Source organism: Salmo salar, chromosome 26 (assembly GCF_965601325.2).
Source record: "Salmo salar chromosome 26, fSalSal1, whole genome shotgun sequence".
Taxonomy (NCBI): domain Eukaryota; kingdom Metazoa; phylum Chordata; class Actinopteri; order Salmoniformes; family Salmonidae; genus Salmo; species Salmo salar.
This window is the reverse complement of record NC_138316.1, coordinates 19295622-19315211: the sequence shown is the minus strand read 5'-3', so window position 1 is coordinate 19315211 and position 19590 is coordinate 19295622. Positions and strand designations below refer to the sequence as shown.

The following is a 19590-nucleotide window of genomic DNA, read 5'->3' as shown; positions in this document are numbered from 1 at the left end:
ACTAGTTTTTCTTTCATGAATATTACAGCCCTAACCCTCAATGTTTCTATTGTGTCCGTTGTACACAACTTCTGAGATTGGGCAACAGTTCCTAGAACCTAGTGTTGATTTCATTAAACAAATGATGGTTATCTTGGTAGACTTAACACTAGGGTCCTACAGTACTTTGCAGCATGACTAGAAAGTAACTGGACTTCATTCACTGGAAATGAACTCACCTTGTGCTCTTCCTCCTCGAACCAGCTGTATTGTACACAGTTCATCCCACAATCCTTTCTTAGGGGATCCATATAGTTGGGGTGCACATTGGTTGTCAAGAGTTCAGTCACCAGGGGTGTATTCATTATGTCTTGCAACAAACAGTTTACCGTTTAAGAAACACAGATGCAGAACGAAATGGATTGCTCTACCTGCATTTGTCCAATAGAAACTCTAGTTTGTTGCTAAATGTTTCCCGTTTGGAAAAAAGAAAAGACAGACAAAACATGTTTTAACAGAATAGGTATGTCGCTCCCTGTTTCGTTCACTTCCGTTTTAAATGTTTCGCAACAGATTCGGCTGAATGACTACACCCCTGGTTTATCCAAAAGCTTATGAAAAGGCACATAATGAAGACCATGGCTGAAGAACACAGACCAGTAACTTAAGCCTGCTACAACAGTAAATCAGCTGCAGACACATACTTTCACATGTAACTCAATCATAGGAATACAGAATCACTTTAGTCATTTTATTTTTGTGACAATGGCAGTTGTGTGGGTGAACATAGATTTTTTTTTAAAAGTAGTTGGACTATATGGCATACAATAACAGAACACAAGCATGTCCAGAAACCCTCATTCACTGACATTACATTGGGCTTGGATGTCCACCATTCTGAGGGAAGACCGCAAGGTAATACAAGGAAAAACAGCACACAATTGAATGTTTCAACTATGTAAAGGTGGAAAAATAATTTAAAAAGTAACTTATTTCCCTTAATAATGCAGATTGCAAGATTCAAACCATATGATAAAATGGATAACATTCAACGCCACCGGAACACACAGTGAGACCAACAGACCAATCAGATTATTTCCCCAGGCTTCATCACCATGCCAACCCCTGCAGAGATTTGCCAGCAGGCGAGGTCACAATACTACACAGAGGTGCCCTCTGTGAGAGGGGCTGTCTTGTTGTCATCAGGCTTCATGGCAGGGAAGAACAGCACCTCCTGTGAAACAGATTTAACATCAGGTGGTTTCACACAGACACAGAGTCCTGCTGAAGTGCATTCAAGTTAGTAGTGCGTGTGTGTAAACAAGCATCAACACAATGTCCCCTATAGCATAATAATAAACACGCATGCCTAAATCTTTGTACACATTGGCAGTTTGAAGCAATTTTTTTGCATATACAATTAAAATCTATTTTTCCTGCAGTCTTAACATCCAAAAGGCACATGGAATCGGATATTTCAAACCACCTTCGTAGGTGGTTTGAAGTCAGATACAAATCTGATTCCTGGCCATGCAACTTGTGTCTGAACAGTCAAATCTGATTTATTTGCCCGCAACTGTTTTTTTAACTTATTTGGCATATCTTGTTGTTTGCTAGCTACTCTGTTGACAGTTTGATAAGAACATGTAGTAGCTAACCATCTTGTTAACGGTTTACAAAATAATTACTGAATGTGCTAGAAAGCCAAACAGCTACCTAGCTAGCGGACTGTTGTGGCTAGCCAAAAATGACTCCTTTTGAAAGGTGGATCAGTTTATCCCTTGAGGCTTTATAAGTGTTCTTACACTATGACTTTTAACATTTAAAGGAACAGGGAAACATCCATTGCAGACATTGTTCTCACCTTAGCTTGCTATATAACTTGAGTGATAGGAATCAGCCTAAACCACTACGCACACACCAGTTGTTACTATGACAACTAGCATAGCCATGTCTGCCTTCTGAACACACACAAATCCGATTTGGTCACTTGTAAATAACTGTTTGGACAGTCAGTATTTCAAAATGAACTTAAAAACGACATTAATTTGAGCATTAAGGCCTACAGTGTGAACAAGGCTTTAGAGATGGCAAAGGATCTATATTGGCCTCTGCCTGTATGTATTATGACTGTACCTTAATGTTGTTGGAGTCAGTGAGGAACATGGTAAGGCGGTCAATGCCCATGCCCCAGCCAGCAGTTGGTGGCAGGCCATACTCTAGTGCCGTGCAGAAAGTCTCATCAACGGACATGCTCTCGTCATCACCCTCTGCCTTGGCCTAATAAAACACAAAAATACACACAGGAGCTAGATGAGAAACTAAAACTAAGTAGCTCATCAAGACTTACAGGGTGGTGACTCAAACAGGAAAATATCACAAAGAAAATGAAGCACCAATGGTAACTAAGTTGATGTAAGGCAAGGATTTTCGGGAAATGCTTCAGTTCAGTGGCCCCTACTACTTACTACAAACAGTTGAAGTTGGAAGTTTACATACACCTTAGCCAAATACATTTAAACTCAGTTTCAAAATTCATGACATTTAATCCTAGTAAAAATTCCCTGTCATAGGTCAGTTAGGATCACCACATTATTTTAAGAATGTGAAATGTCAGAATAATAGTAGAGTGATTTCAGCTTTTATTTATTTCATCAGTGGGTCAGAAGTTTACATACACTCAATTAGTAATTGGTAGCATTGCCTTTAAAATTGTTTATTTTGGGTAGCCTTCCACAAGCTTCCCACAATAAGTTGTGTGAATTTTGGCCCATTCCTCCTGACAGAGCTGGTGTAACAGTCAGGTTTGTAGGCTTCCTTGCTCGCACACGCTTTTTCAGTTCTGCCCACACATTTTCTATAGGATTGAGGTCAGGGCTTTGTGATGGCCACTCCAAAACCTTGACTTTGTTGTCATTAAGCCATTTTGCCACAACTTTGGAAGTATGCTTGGGGTCATTGTCCATTTGGAAGACCCATTTGCGACCAAGCTTTAACTTCCTGACTGATGTCTTGAGATGTTGCTTCAATATATCCACATCATTTTCCTTCCACATGATGCCATCTATTTTGTGAGGTGCACCAGTCCCTCCTGCAGCAAAGCACCCCCACAACATGATGCTGCCACCCCCGTGCGTCACGGTTGGGATGGTGTTCTTTGGCTTGCAAGCCTCCCAATTTTTCCTCCAAACATAACAATGGTCATCATGGCCAAACAGTTCTATTTTTGTTTCAGCAGACCAGAGGACATTTCTCCAAAAAGTATGATCTTTGTCCCCATGTGCAGTTGCAAACCATAGTCTGGCTTTTTTAGGGCGGTTTTGGAGCAGTGGCTTTTTCCTTGCTGAGCGGCATTTCAGGTTATGTTTATATAGGACTCATTTTACTGTGGATATACAGTCGTAGCCAAAAGTTGAGAATGACACAAATATTAATTTTCAAAGTCTGCTGCCTCAGTTTGTATGATGGCAATTTGCATATACTCCAGAATGTTATGAAGAGTGATCAGATGAATTGCAAAAGTCCCTCTTTGCCATGCAAATGAACTGAATCCCCAAAAAACATTTCCACTGCATTTCAGCCCTGCCACAAAAGGACCAGCTGACATGTCAGTGATTCTCTCATTAACACAGGTGTGAGTGTTGACGAGGACAAGGCTGGAGATCACTCTGTCATGCTGATTGAGTTCGAATAACAGACTGAAAGCTTCAAAAGGAGGGTGGTGCTTGGAATCATTGTTCATCCTCTGTCAACCATGGTTACCTGCAAGGAAACACGTTCCGTCATCATTGCTTTGCATAAAAAAGGGCTTCACAGGCAAGGATATTGCTGCCAGTACATTGCACCTAAATCAACCATTTCAACCAGAACTTCAAGGAGAGCGGTTCAATTGTTGTGAAGAAGGGTTCAGGGCGCCCAAGAAAGTCCAGCAAGCGCCAGGGCCGTCTCTTAAAATTGACTCAGCTGTGGAATCGGGGCACAACCAGTACAGAGCTTGCTCAGGAATGGCAGCAGGCAGGTGTGAGTGTATCTGCACGCAGTGAGGCAAATACTTTTGGAGAATGGCCTGGTGTCAAGAAGGGCAGCAAAGAAGCCACTTCTCTCCAGGAAAAACATCAGGGACAGACTGATATTCTGCAAAAGGTACAGGGTGAGGACTGCTGAGACTGCTGAGGACTGGGGTAAAGTCATTTTCTCTGATGAATCCCCTTTCCGATTGTTTGGGGCATCCGGAAAAAAGCTTGCCCGGAGAAGACAAGGTGAGTGCTACCATCAGTCCTGTGTCATGCCAACAGTAAAGCATCCTGAGACCATTCATGTGTGGGTTTGCTTCACCGCCAAGGGAGTTTTGCCTAAGAACACAGCCATGAATAAAGAATGGTACCAACACATCCTCCGAGAGCAACTTCTCCCAACCATCCAGGAACAGTTTGGTGACGAACAATGCCTTTTCCAGCATGATGCAGCACGTTGCCATGAGGCAAATGTGATAATTAAGTGGCTCGGGGAACAAAACATCGATATTTTGGGTCCATGGCCAGGAAACTCCCCAGACCTTAATGCCATTGAGAACTTGTGGTCAATCCTCAAGAGGCGGGTGGACAAACAAAACCCCGCAAATTCGGACAAACTCCAAGCATTGATTATGCAGGAATGGGCTGCCATCAGTCAGGATGTGGCCCAGAAGTTAATTGACAGCATGCCAGGGCGGATTGCAGAGGTCCTGAAAAAGAAGGCTCAACACTGCAAATATTGAGTCTTTGCATCAACTTCATGTAATTGTCAATAAAAGCCTTTGACACTTATGAAATGCTTGTAATTATACTTCAGTATTCCATAGTAACATCTGACAAAAATATCTAAAGACACTGAAGCAGTAAACTTTGTGGAAATTGATGTGTCATTCTCAAAACTTTTGGCCACGACTGTAGATACTTTAGTACCCGTTTCCTCCAGCATCCTCACAAGGTCCTTTGTTGTTCTGGGATTGATTTGCACTTCATGCACCAAAGTACGTTCATCTCTAGGAGACAGAACGCGTCTCCTTCCTGAGCAGTATGACGGCCGCGTGGTCCCATGGTGTTTATACTTGCTTACTATTGTTTGTACAGATGAACGTGGTACTGTTGGAATCGGCAAAACTTTGAACATTGAGATATTAAATAAATGATAGAGAAGAAGCTTTGAATAGGAAGAGTGAAAGAGACTGGGTTGTGTGTCAGAAGTGAATGGTTCTCTGTGGGAAGACGGATAGCTTTGGAATGTGTTGGGTGGAAGGGAGTAGAGCAACGGTTGAGATAAGGGAGACAGATGGACATCTGTGGACTAGGGGAAGGAGGGGTTGAGGTCAGAAGGTGAGGTCAGTTCCCCTTAAGGGAGTAATCAGGGTTTAGTATCTGGTTACCTTCTTCCTATTGAACCATAAGATGTAAGGATTGGAGAGAGAAGGAGGAGTGTCCTAAAGTGGGATGTATATAACTGTGATGGTGAGAAATGTTTTTGCTGTCTGAATACAGCCGTGTCGACCCTTTGGGAAGAATTAAATTTGGTTAAGCTTCTCTAGTGTCCGTGAGTTATTTACTCTGAAAAATAAGAACCTACCAGTTGGCGTTATTGGCAGGATCAAGGTAATCATAGAGAGGTGAGACCGGTACGAACACAAGCAACCCCAGTTACATATTATCCGGGACAAATAGTACCAGGGGAGAACAACCCTATTCCAGATGACGCGCAGCCCCAAGTACGGATACAAATACAGCATCACCATCAGCCATTGAGTGTGAGCGAAATGCGTAGTATTATGAAAGAAGCACCAGATCCAGTAAGAGAGGGACAGGAATTGATCAGTTTCTTGAGACAAGGCAGAATTTTTGGGTTCCATGCTGGTGATTACGATCATATTGTACACTCGCTATTGCCAAGAGCCATGTTGCCAACACTCGCACAGGGGTATAGAACGTCAGCTTGGTCCTCGGGACGAGAAGCGTGTGACCCAACGACGGCCAATGATGAAATTGAAGGATTCTTAACTACGGTTGGGAATATGTTGTTCCGACCAGATGTGAGTAAAATTAGTAACTGTACTCAGGGTGCGAAAGAGGGAGTACGCGATTATGTGGATCGGATGGATGATGCGTTGTGTACTAACTTGACGATGGGGGATAGATATGATCAAAATGCAGGAATTTATACGTCTGCTTTGATGACAGGTTTGAAACCTGTTATCAAAACAGCTATTGCAGGGGTGGCGGATCAGCATTCTCACTGGGATGAAATGGTAGAAGCAGCGGTGAGTAGTATCCATTTCTATTTACTCCGCAGCAGTAAGAGTGGTTAATGCTGCCACATTGAATGTCACTAACAGTGGTTACAATGGCCCAAATAGGACAAAGGGACAGGGAGGGAAATGGAAGAAAATCAACAGAGACCTGTTTTAGGTGTGGGGCTATCGGGCATTGGAAGAATGAGTGTACGGTGGTACTGGAACCTGCTACTTTGGGAGGAAATGCCGCTGTAAAAGCATTTGCTTCTTTGTCAAAAGAGCAGCAGCAAACCCTCTTAAAAGCAGCAGGACAGGAACATTCTGCATAGCAGTACATGGCCTCCGTTCGATCAATAGTGGTTCATAGAGATGACGGGTTTTATGTGAAAGGAGACATGCAGTGCCTTGCGAAAGTATTCGGCCCCCTTGAACTTTTCGACCTTTTGCCACATTTCAGGCTTCAAACATAAAGATATAAAACTGTAATTTTTTGTGAAGAATCAACAACAAGTGGGACACAATCATGAAGTGGAACGAAATTTATTGGATATTTCAAACTTTTTTAACAAATAAAAAACTGAAAAATTGGGCGTGCAAAATTATTCAGCCCCTTTACTTTCAGTGCAGCAAACTCTCTCCAGAAGTTCAGTGAGGATCTCTGAATGATCCAATGTTGACCTAAATGACTAATGATGATAAATAGAATCCACCTGTGTGTAATCAAGTCTCCGTATAAATGCACCTGCTCTGTGATAGTCTCAGAGGTCCGTTTAAAGCGCAGAGAGCATCATGAAGAACAAGAAACACACCAGGCAGGTCCGAGATACTGTTGTGGAGAAGTTTAAAGCCGGATTTGGATACAAAAAGATTTCCCAAGCTTTAAACATCCCAAGGAGCACTGTGCAAGCGATAATATTGAAATGGAAGGAGTATCAGACCACTGCAAATCTACGAAGACCCGGCCGTCCCTCTAAACTTTCAGCTCATACAAGGAGAAGACTGATCAGAGATGCAGCCAAGAGGCCCATGATCACTCTGGATGAACTGCAGAGATCTACAGCTGAGGTGGGAGACTCTGTCCATAGGACAACAATCAGTCGTATACTGCACAAATCTGGCCTTTATGGAAGAGTGGCAAGAAGAAAGCCATTTCTTAAAGATATCCATAAAAAGTGTCGTTTAAAGTTTGCCACTAGCCACCTGGGAGACACACCAAACATGTGGAAGAAGGTGCTCTGGTCAGATGAAACCAAAATCGAACTTTTTGGCAACAATGCAAAACGTTATGTTTGGCGTAAAAGCAACACAGCTCATCACCCTGAACACCCTATCCCCACTGTCAAACATGGTGGTGGCAGCATCATGGTTTGGGCCTGCTTTTCTTCAGCAGGGGCAGGGAAGATGGTTAAAATTGATGGGAAGATGGATGGAGCCAAATACAGGACCATTCTGGAAGAAAACCTGATGGAGTCTGCAAAAGACCTGAGACTGGGACGGAGATTTGTCTTCCAACAAGACAATGATCCAAAGCATAAAGCAAAATCTACAATGGAATGGTTCACAAATAAACATATCCAGGTGTTAGAATGGCCAAGTCAAAGTCCAGACCTGAATCCAATCGAGAATCTGTGGAAAGAACTGAAAACTGCTGTTCACAAACGCTCTCCATCCAACCTCACTGAGCTCGAGCTGTTTTGCAAGGAGGAATGGGCAAAAATTTCAGTCTCTCGATGTGCAAAACTGATAGAGACATACCCCAAGCGACTTACAGCTGTAATCGCAGCAAAAGGTGGCGCTACAAAGTATTAACTTAAGGGGGCTGAATAATTTTGCACGGCCAATTTTTCAGTTTTTTATTTGTTAAAAAAGTTTGAAATATCCAATAAATTTCGTTCCACTTCATAATTGTGTCCCACTTGTTGTTGATTCTTCACAAAAAATTACAGTTTTATATCTTTATGTTTGAAGCCTGAAATGTGGCAAAAGGTCGAAAAGTTCAAGGAGGCCGAATACTTTCGCAAGGCACTGTAGGTCACGTCTCACACGAATTTCTAATAGATACAGGTGATCAAATATCACTAATTCCATACGATGAAAAATTGGCTAAATTTGCGACAGGGAAAAGTATCACATTCAGCGGGGTAACAGGGACACAATCTAAGGCGATACAACTATTACCTATGTCATTAAACCTAGGATCAGTGACAATACCAGGATCATTTTATATGGCTACGGGAATAGAACCGATTTTGGGGTTGGATAATCTTTGCGAGATGCCGGGGGAATGGATTCTGAAGGGTAACAAATTAAAATTGGCAGTAAGAACGGCGAAGACCGAGCAATTGTTGTTTCAGGACCATCCATTATGGGCAAAAGACGCATTAGATTGTGGTCTAATCAAAGGTTGTAAGCCTGTTGTGTGGAGGGACAACCGCCGCCACCAATGAACCAATACCCTATAAAACCGGAGGCTGAGAAATCGGTGGCGGAGGACCTTCCAATATTCCTTGAACGTGGCATAGTGATCCGCGGACCAGCTCGATGCAACAGACCTTTATACCCGATAAAAAAGGGACTAAAATGGCGTATTACTGTGGATTTGTGTGGCATAAACAAATATGCAGTGAAAATCACACCAGTGGTAGCAGATCTGGCAGACCTATTGGCATTTATTCCCTCAGACAGATTTTGGTCTGAGGGAGTCACGACACTGGTTCGGGTTCTGTTGACAGGGGGCGCAATTTACGTGGGCTAGAGTACCGATGGGATTTAGAAATAGTCCCACTTGGTATCATTCTGCATTGAAGCAATCGTTAAAAGGGTGTATATTTGAAGGTTCTGTGTTGGTACAATACATGGATGATTTGTTATTAGCGTCAAAAGACGAAGAAACTCATATGCGAGACCTCACCACATTGGTTGACTATTTGGGCAGAACATGGTCATAAAGCATCTTATGAGAAGGCAGAAGTAGCAAAGCAAGAAGTAACATATTTGGGAGTTTCGATTTCCAAGGGCACGAAACACATTACCCGGGATCGGGTAGAAACCATGCATTCTTTGGCACGACCAAACACTCCTCGTACGCTCAGGAAAACGTGGAGTTTTCAATTTTGTTAGACATTTTATTCCGTCATTCTCTAAACTGCTGAGCCACTTACAGAGTTGACGAAGGGGGGGGGGGGGGGGGGGGGGGGGGGGGGGGGGGGTGAGAGGACAGACTGGAATCAAGAGTGTTAAGAAGCGTTTGTCGAGTTAAAGAAGCAATTGTGTCAAGCGCCAACATTGGGATTGCCAAACCTAAAATTACCTTTTACATTTTTTGTTCATGAACAAGGACATTGTAGCGTGGTGGTTATGCAAAATCATGGGGGAAGAAAGAGACCGGTAATGTACTGGAGTAAATCGCTAGACTCGGTGGCAAAAGGAATGCCACCGTGCCTTAGGGCGGTACAAGCGACTGAAATGGTGTTGCACAACACGGCTTCCATTACAATGGGTCAAAAAGTAGATTTGTATGTTCCACACGCAGTTGAAACCATAGTGAACAGCACTTCATGTTACTAGTGCCTGATGGACAAAATGGGAGTTAACGTTAAAATGGGGAAAATCTACAATTTCATAAGATTGGTGCTTTGAATCCCGCGTTGTTAATGCCGTTGCCTGGGGAGGGTGAAGCGCATACATGTAACCCAGATCAGATAACTCCAAAACCTAGGCCAGACTTGCAAGAGACAGCATTAGAATCGGGAAAAGTATTGTATACAGATGGCTCTAGTTACATGACCACGAAGGGAAGAGAGTAACGGGGTACGCTGTGTGTGATGACAGAGGAATAGTGAAGGCAGGCCCAACGTCAGCCCAGGGGGCGGAGTTACATGCATTGGCCGAGGCTTGTAGGTAATCGAAGGGGAGAATGTAACAATATACACGGATTCTTGGTATGCATTTGGGGTAGTTCATGATTTCATTATACATTGTGGTCACAAAGGGGCATGTTAACAGTGACAGGAACACCAATAAAAAATGGACAGGAGGTAGAGGCATTATTAGAAGCATGTCAGTTACTCAGTAAATTAGCAGTGGTGAAATGTGAAGCTCATACTAGTCGCACAGATAAAATCGCCATAGCCATTTCGTCTGCTCTACGATTACCTAAGGTGGCTGCCTTGGTGAGAGAAAGTGTTAGAGAACCACATGTAAATATTGTGAATACGAAGGCTGGGATTGTGAGTCTAAAAGATTTATAGCAGCAAACTAACAAGAAAGAAATGTGGGAGTGGTTAGAACAGGGGTGCCAAGTAGACATGGAAGGGCTGTGGTATAACCCTACCACTGGAAGGCCCATGGCGCCAAGTGGGATACATGTTACTCTTTCTGAAAAGTATCATGGACCAACTCAATCGTCTGTGAACATGTACTCTCAGTTCAAGACAACATTGTGGGGAAAGGGCGTGTTAAGAACATTTTGTGACTGAGGCAATAGATGTATGATATGTGCCCAACATAATATTGCACCAACATGCCTACTCCTGCCCGACAGCAACCCTTGCCGGAAGGAACATTCACATCATTGTAGATTGATTTTATAGGGCCACTCCCTCGAAGCAGGGGGAAGACCCATGCATTGGTGGTGGTGGACAGATTTTCAAGATGGACGGAAGTATTTGCAACTTCCACAGCATCAGCGAACTTTGTAGCACACACTTTGTTGAGGGAAGTGATACCGAGATGGGGCTTATTTCGGACATTAGATTCCGATCAAAGAACGCATTTCACTTCTAAAGTGCTACAAGCGGTATGTAAGGCTTTGGGAATCTCCCATGCTTTTCATTGTCCGTATAGGCCGCAAGCGGCAGGGATTACGCAGCGTCAGAATTGTTCGATTAAGGAGAAATTGGCCAAGAGTTTAGGTACCGAAGGGAAAGACTGGGTTACAAATTTACCCGTGGTACTGATGTCAATGAGGGCGTCAACAAACGACACTACTGGACTCACGCCACACGAAGTGGTGACTGGCAGACCGATGAGGGTTCCAGGGGCTGTTATTCACAAATTAGTGATTTGGCAATAATGGGAGAATCCATGTTGTCATATTGTCAGAAAATGACCCGTGCGTTGCAGTGTGTATATTCCCAGGTGAAAGCTGCACACGAGGAACAGGCGCCAGGAGATAACCGAGAGCACGGGCTGACTCCTGGAGATCGAGTGTACATCAAGATTCACCAGGCGGGGGTGTTGGTCAGGACCACACACCGTACTACTTACCACAACGGTAAAGTCCACAGCCTCTCCTCGGTGGGTTCACACTTCTCACGTGAAGCGAGATCCCGCAGCATAATGGGTGAGCTAAAAGTCGCCATGATGGCTGAAGCGGAGCTAAAGAGAGAGGAAGAGTAGGGTCCACTGTAGACAAACAGTAGGGGTGGGTCTGGGAGTGATTTTAACCATCACCATTTGTGTCGGTTGCTCTGATGGTTAATGAAACATGTAAAGACGATAGATTGACTATTAACATAGAATGGGTTGCCAAATACGAAGACACGAGAATGCATTGGGGTAAAGTTGATACTAACGCTATGACTACTACACAGATCACTAATCACGATGGTATGGTGATATGGATGGAGCCATTGATAACAGAACTATCACATTGGATGTAGGTTGTTCTAAACAAGGTGTGGGTTTATTACAGACAGGAATGTGGAAGGAACGTAATAATACTAAGAGTTTACAGAACGAATTTAGATTTTCTCTGTTGCCACAAATAGACGTCATGTGCCAGTGTTCAAGATCAGCAGAAGCTCTGTCGATAACTTTCAGATTAATGTTACCCGAACTTATAACATTTCAGAAGGTTGGTAGCGTGGACACAACCATTGCTGACGATGGAGCAGCAAAGGATAGTGTGGGGGAAGTGCTATCTCGTAAAAGGAGGTTTTATTCACCAGTAATGCCCTTTAGTACAGCAACTAGGGGAGTGAAGTGGTCAGTAGACCACTGGACACCAGTAGACCACGAACCTGGGGAAAGATAGCTTGTTGGGGTAATTATACTCTGGAAAACATCCTGACGGGGGAATATGGGAACCAAACAATTCTTACTGTCAAGCGACAGGGGGAGAAGTTGCAGATGAAGGCATACTTAGACTCATTTAGGGCCTGAACTAGTGACAGAGACAGACATACATCAATGTAGATGGTATGATGGAGGGGTCAAGGGTCAGTCCTACGGAGTGTTAGTTGCAGATTCTGGTAGGACCGATATCAGTGTATTTTATGGGGTCCCAAAAACCAAGGCCTTAACGTTACAGGGAATTGGGAGAACAGAATTTAGTATGACTGGGGCGGAGGTTTATGTGGCTAGTAAGTTAAGGAAGTGGGTACTGGAGTCTCTGGGGAACGAAACCACTCCTCTCTGTATATTGGTACAGGAAATAGCTCGTAGGAAAGGGAGGACGGCTAGTTGTGTACAATACAAGGACTATTATGAAGAGGAATTGAACGTTACACATACCCAGATCATGGTTAAAGTAGCAGAGATAGTGTTGTCATTTCAGACACCATTGTCCACTTTCAGTAATGAGTTTGAGTTTGAAGGACTGTTGGAAATCGGCTAACTTTGAACATTGAGATATTAAATAAATGATAGAGAAGAAGCTTTGAATAGGAAGAGTGAAAGAGACTGGGTTGTGTGTCAGAAGTGAATGGTTCTCTGTGGGAAGACGGATAGCTTTGGAATGTGTTGGGTGGAAGGGAGTAGAGCAACGGTTGAGATAAGGGAGACAGATGGACATCTGTGGACTAAGGGAAGGAGGGGTTGAGGTCAGAAGGTGAGGTCAGTTCCCCTTAAGGGAGTAATCAGGGTTTAGTATCTGGTTACCTTCTTCCCATTGAACCATAAGATGTAAGGATTGGAGAGAGAAGGAGGAGTGTCCTAAAGTGGGATGTATATAACTGTGATGGTGAGAAATGTTTTGCTGTCTGAATACAGCTGTGTCGACCCTTTGGGAAGAATTAAACTTGGTTAAGCTTCTCTAGTGTCCGTGAGTTATTTACTCTGAAAAATAAGAACCTAACAGTACCTTCAGGCATTTGGAAATTGCTACCAAGGATGAACCAGTGGTTGTGGAGGTCTACAACTCAGTGTTAGTAATGATATCCCAACAATATCACCAAAGTAACCCCTGCTATTACTAGCCCAGGCACACTTTCCCCGAGGTCTTGGCTGATTTCTTTAGATTTTCCCATGATGTCAAGCAAAGAGGCACTGAGTTTGAAGGTAGGCCTTGAAATACATCTACAGGTACACCTCCAATTGACTCAAATTATGTAAATTAGCCTATCAGAAGCTACTAAAGCCAAGACATCATTTTCTGGAATTTCCAAGCTGTTTAAAGGCACAGTCAACTTAGTGTATGTAAACTTCTGACCCACTAGAATTGTGATACAGTGAATTATAAGTGAAATAATCTGTCTAAACAATTGTTGGAAAGATTACTTGTGTCATGCACAAAGTAGATGTCCTAACCGACTTGCCAAAACGATAGTTTGTTTACAAGAAATTTGCGGAGTGGTTGAAAAACTAGTTTTAATGACTCCAACCTAAGTGTATGTAAACTTCCGACTTCAACTGTAGTTTCTACCATTACTCAGCCAACTCGCCCAGGCACACTGACCTTAGCCTGTTGCTCAAAGAGCTCCCTCTGTCTGACAGGGTCGTTCAACTCAGTGTAGGCATTACAGATCTCCTTCTTCAATACAAACAGCTCAAAACGCTCCGTCAGGCCTTTCTCTGACCGGTGCCTGTATGGGGAGAGATCAAGGAGAGCATAGCTAGAGACATCAGCATTGACGAGCAGGGGGCACTGCAATACCTATGACTCTGTTTCAAATGGTAACCTGCAGTCCATTGGAATGTGAATAAGAGCACTGTTGCTTGTTTTTAAATGAGTGTAATATGGATAGGAAGAGCTCACCATTTGGCCAGGGGGCTCATGATCTGTGGGTGGTCACAGATGAACGTGGGGTTGATACACGTGACTTCCAGGAAATCTCCCACCAACTGTAGGGATAAACATCAACTTCAGTTTAGTCGTGATGTCAACAACACAGAAGGGGTATAGGAGGGTTTCCTGATGTAGATTAGAAAAGGCACCTTGTCAAGGAGGCGGGCAGTGGTTCTAGGAGGAGGGCACTCCACTCCTTTCTGGGCACACAGTTCATCAAAGAATTTACGTGTCTCTGGGGTGGGTGGAGAGGGACAGGTCAGTAAGACAACCTAGGAAATTCTATAAATATATAGAGGTATAGCTGTGGCACAGTATTGACCGCCATTCATTCCCTTACCGTCACTGTCGTAGGTGTCAGCAGCTGGGAACTTGACGCCCATCTCCTTCTCCAGGTCGTGTGTCATGCTGACCCTCTTGAAGGGAGGAGTGAAGTCAATCTCATAGGTCGGGCCCTCTGGACCCTCTGGATGATACTTCACTTTGTACCCTCCAGTGATGTGCTTGACCATCCCTGATGGGAAGAGAGAGAGCAGACCAGTTAGTGAGGGAACCTACCAGCTACACACCTACATGTCACTGTGAGTAACACATACATACATACATATATTCACATTCTAGAATGATGAAGTAGAAACACCCCCTTCACTCACCCGAGAGAAGCTTCTCTGTGATATCCATCAAGTCATAGTAATCTGCATAGGCCATATAGAATTCGCAGGTGGTGAACTCTGGATTGTGGGTGAGGTCAATGCCTTCGTTTCTGAACTGCCGTCCAATCTCATACACTCTGTCAATCCCCCCAACCACAAGCATCTGGGGGGAAAAAATACAGAGAAATATGAGCATGTAGTTGAAAGTGTTTTTTCATGTGTTACTGGTCCTTCCTCAGGGGACATGTTACCTTGTGGTAGAGCTCAGGAGCGATCCTCATGTAAAGGTTCATGTCTAGGTCGTTATGGTAGGTCACAAAGGGTTTGGCCACGGCCCCACCAGGAATCAGGTTCATCATGGGCGTCTCAATCTGTAAGAAACGTGTGTTGTGGTTTAAAAGTCTCAGTTACCCATCTCCATCTATCACCAAAACCCTGTTTGTGAAAAAGAAGCCTTTAAAATGACTTTCCACATCAAAGAGAAGACAGCTTTACCCCTCTTGAACTCTTAACCTGAACTCCTCCACACTCAAATTGAATTTCCCAGACACAAGTGCCCCCTAGTGGCCATTTCCCCTCACCTCCAGGAATCCCAGCCCGTCCAGGAAGCTGCGGAGGTAAGTGATGATCTTGGCACGTGTTACAAACTTCTGCCTCACATAGTCATTGAGAATCAGATCCAGGTATCGCTGGCGGAATCGTGTTTCCTAGAGGCAATTGGTTAGAGATAGTGTGAGGATCCCTAAAAATGGTAATTTCTTCTGCAGGTTACATGAATTAAAGGTGTCCTGTATCATCTCTCATTCATATGAAGGCCTGACATGTTTTCTGTATGTCCACTACAGGATTGTGAAGGTGCTCACCTTGTCCTTGAGACCAAAGTGCAGGTGGGGCAGCATGTGCAAGCAAGGTGAAAGCAGGGTCATCTCTATGGGAATGATGCTCAGCTCGCCCTTTTTGGTCTTCCCTGGATTACCACGAACACCAATGATGTCACCACGCCGCAGCTTGTTGTTGATGCGCACAAACTCCTCCTCAGACTTGTAGCTCCTGACAGGGAAGATGGACAGACGGGGTTAGAAAAGATACATGTGGGAGTTATGAGCTCACATGAGTAGTGGAGTTCTGGGAAGGACCATGTTCTGTACCTGTTGGTTGCCATAACTTGCAGCTTGACGCCTTCCCCTCGCAAGTCATAGAAGATTAACTTTGCCCCAGACTCTCTCTTGGCATGGACACGACCTGCCAACAACAGAGTTTGACATATGTCAAAAATATAGATTGACCATCAAATGACATTATTCCAAAACACAATAGTTGAAAACTACCTGACACATTGAGGACAATGTCTGTTAGCTGGTCTCCAGGCTGTAGGTGGTTGTATTTCTCAATGAAATCTGTGAGCGACAGATCTACATTGTACTTGTGAGGGTATGGGTCCTCTGCTGTGCCCTTCAGAGCCTGGATGGCTTGAGTGCGGATCTTAAAGTATTGCTATTTTGATAAACAATATAAAGTGATGTTACAGCAAATGTACAAGAGCTCAATTACTGCAGCCCTATTTTTGAGAAATACACTACCGGTCAAAAGTTTTAGAACACCGTAATCTTAGTGTGAGTCATGTTACAAAATTTCAAGTTTGCATGTACAGTACCAGTCAAAAGTTTGTGTACACCTACTCATTCAAGTTTTTTATTTTTTATTACTATTTTCTACATTGTAGAATAATAGTGAAGACATCTACTATGAAATAACACATATGGAATAAGCAAAAAAAGTGTTGTTATACAAATCAAAATATATTTTACATTTGATATTCTTCAAATTGCCACCATTTGCCTTGATGACAGCTTGGCACACTGCTGGCATTCTCTCAACCAGCTTCACCTGGAATGCTTTCCAACAGTTCCCATATATGCTGAGCACTTGTTGGCTGCTTTTCTTTCACTCTGCGGTCCAACTCATCCCAAACCATCTCAATTGGGTTGAGGTCAGGGGACTGTGAAGGCCAGGTCATCTGATGCAGCACTCCATCACTCTCCTTCTTGGTCAAATAGCCCTTACACAGCCGTGGAGGTGTGTTGGGTCATTGTCCTGTTGAAAAAAAAGGTTGTCCCCCTAAGCCCAAACCTGATGGGAAGGCGTATCGCTGCAGAATGCGGTGGTAGCCATGCTGGTTAAGTGTGCCTTGAATTCTAAATAAATCACAGACGGCGTCACCAGCAAAGCACCCCCACACCACCCCCTCCATGCTTTATGGTGGGAAATACACACGCGGAGCTCATGCGTTCACCTACTCTGCATCTCACAAAGACACGGTGGTTGGAACAACAACAACAAAAAAATTTGGGCTCCAGACAAAATTCCACCGATCTAATGTCTATTGCTCGTGTTTCTTGGCCCAAGCAAGTCTCTTCTTATTGGTGTCCTTTAGTAGTGGTTTCTTTGCAGCAATTCGACCATGAAGGCCTGATTCACAGTCTCCTCTGAACAGTTGATGTTGAGATGTGTCTGTTACTTGAACTCTGAAGCATTTATTTGGGAAGCAATTTCTGAGGCTGGTAACTCTAATGAACTTCCTCTGCAGCAGATTGCAGCCCAAATAAATGCTTCAGAGTTACCTCTGGTAACTCTGGGTCTTCCATTCCTGTGGCGGTCCTCATGAGAGCCAGTTAGCGCTTGATGGTTTTTGCGACTGCACTTGAAGAAACTTTGAAAGTTCTTGATATGTTCTGTATTGACTGACCTTCATGTCAAAGTAATGATGGACTCTCTGCTTATTTGAGCTGTTCTTGCCATTATATGGATTTGGTATGTTATCAAATAGGGCTATCTTCTGTATACCCCCCTACCTTGTCATAACAAAACTGATTGGATCAAATGCATTAAGAAGGAAAGAAATTCCACAAATTATCAAGGCACACCTGTTAATTGAAATTCATTCCAGGTGACTACTTCATCAAGCTGGTTGAGAGAATGCCAAGAGTGTGCAAAGCTGTCAAGGCAAAGGGTGGCTATTTGAAGAATCTCAAATATATTTAGATTTGTGGTTACTATATGATTCCCTATGTGTTATTTCATAGTTTTGATGTCTTCACGATTATTCTACAATGTTGAAAATAGTAAAAATAAGGTAAAACCCTTGACTGAGTAGGTGTCCTAAAACTTTTGACCGGTAGTGTATATACATTTTTAATCTTCTATTAAGATCAGCAGTCAAATGTTCCCAAGCATATCACAAGAGGGAGGGAAGGACAATCATAAACATCCATATAGCTCACGTTAGGGTCCAGGGTCTCCTCATCTGCCTGGTCATTGGTCTCCTGCTGCTCAACCTGATCTTTGACTTTGGCTTCCTTCTCAGATGCCTTCTTCTCAGCTTTCATTCGCCTCTTCAGCTCACTGACGACAACAACAACAGACACAGAGGGTAACATCAGGGTATCTAGTGGACTCAGCATCGGGGTTGAGGGGACTACTTTATAAACCCATACAAGTAATGACTAAAAAGGGAATCATTCATGACAAAAGGTTGGTTGTTTTTCTCACTGAATGGAAAAAACACCAACCTTTTGTCACCTCGCCAGCGATTCCCCTGAATTAGAGCTGGGACTGACGCTGCACTGGGAAGAGCGAACTTTACCCCCTGAGCCCTGACCCCAAAGGCTTGGCACACCTGGTACCTGGCAGTTCTGACCACCAGAGTCAGCATGGTGATGCAGGCTGACCTACTGTGCTACACCAGTCAATGACCAGACCTGGAGACACACACATAGAGCACAGCTGACATATTTCTGTGAATTTGAAACATGGGACCAACACTTTACATGTTGCGTTTATATTTTTGTTCAGTGTAAACGGGTTTAGTAACAGTGGTGTAAAGTAAGTAGAAATATTTTGAAATACTACTTAAGTCAGTTTTTGGGGGGGGTGTCTTGTACTTTACTATTTATATTTTGACCATTTTTACTCCACTACATTGGAGTAAAAGTCGCAGGACTTTGCAGTTCGAAAACTCTGCCATCATTTTCAAATGGCCCTGAGATATATCAGGGATGTCTCTCTATAAAAGTCCCTGGCCTCACACCAATACACGGATTTAAGAGTCAAACTGTCATTCAAAATGAACAACCAACCCTTGTCAGTGTTGATATCCTATGTCGGGTCGTGATTTGGTTAAGTTAAATAACAAAGCAACTGATTTTGCTTCTTTTCCATTTCGGCAGCCTCCTAGACTGAATAAATTCTCATCTAATCCGTGATATAAAAATGCTCAGATTCCATGTGTCATTTGAATATGGTTAGTTTAAATTGGAACTGACAGCGTTTTAGCAACATTACTTTTATTTGTATTTATTTTTAACATTTTCTGACAATGTGAGCACTTAGATGTGGTCATTTCCACGTCTTAATAAATGCATTGAATGTTTGGGAATGATGTTTGAAAACTATCGCAATGTAGAGTGGGAAAGTGGCCATGCATTTGGAAAATGAATAGATACTGCAGTAAATAAATTGCAACAAAAAAAACATCTGTCTCACCCAGGACCGGAGTCTACGCAGACCGGTGCAGAATAGCCACTCAGTGCTACAGGAGGCCTTTATGCCACACAGACCTCATATTATTCACTTTGAACTGGACTGTGTTTAAAAGCAGTAGCAACGGCGCGATTTTAGATAATTAGAAA

General features: G+C 43.3%; 1 protein-coding gene across 3 annotated transcripts in view; it reads right to left on the bottom strand.

Moving 5' to 3' along the window:
• Window positions 1-716: 716 nt before the first annotated feature.
• LOC106587184 (lysine--tRNA ligase) overlaps window positions 717-19590 on the bottom strand; it is a 55782-nt gene continuing 36908 nt past the window's right edge. For 2 of the 3 annotated variants that reach the window (XM_014175274.3, XM_045709033.2), the window contains exons 2-14: window positions 18184-18304; window positions 16231-16396; window positions 16051-16144; window positions 15766-15952; window positions 15484-15609; window positions 15154-15273; window positions 14903-15065; window positions 14590-14763; window positions 14399-14484; window positions 14220-14305; window positions 13920-14046; window positions 2116-2259; window positions 717-1213 (exon numbers count right to left, since the gene is read on the bottom strand). In XM_014175274.3, the coding sequence (XP_014030749.1) occupies window positions 1139-1213; window positions 2116-2259; window positions 13920-14046; window positions 14220-14305; window positions 14399-14484; window positions 14590-14763; window positions 14903-15065; window positions 15154-15273; window positions 15484-15609; window positions 15766-15952; window positions 16051-16144; window positions 16231-16396; window positions 18184-18304 (1669 nt within the window). In that variant the 3' untranslated portion in view covers window positions 717-1138. Of the gene's footprint in view, window positions 1214-2115; window positions 2260-13919; window positions 14047-14219; window positions 14306-14398; window positions 14485-14589; window positions 14764-14902; window positions 15066-15153; window positions 15274-15483; window positions 15610-15765; window positions 15953-16050; window positions 16145-16230; window positions 16397-18183; window positions 18305-18471; window positions 18661-19590 lie in introns of all 3 variants that reach the window. The other variant, XM_014175273.3, reaches the window with a different exon arrangement.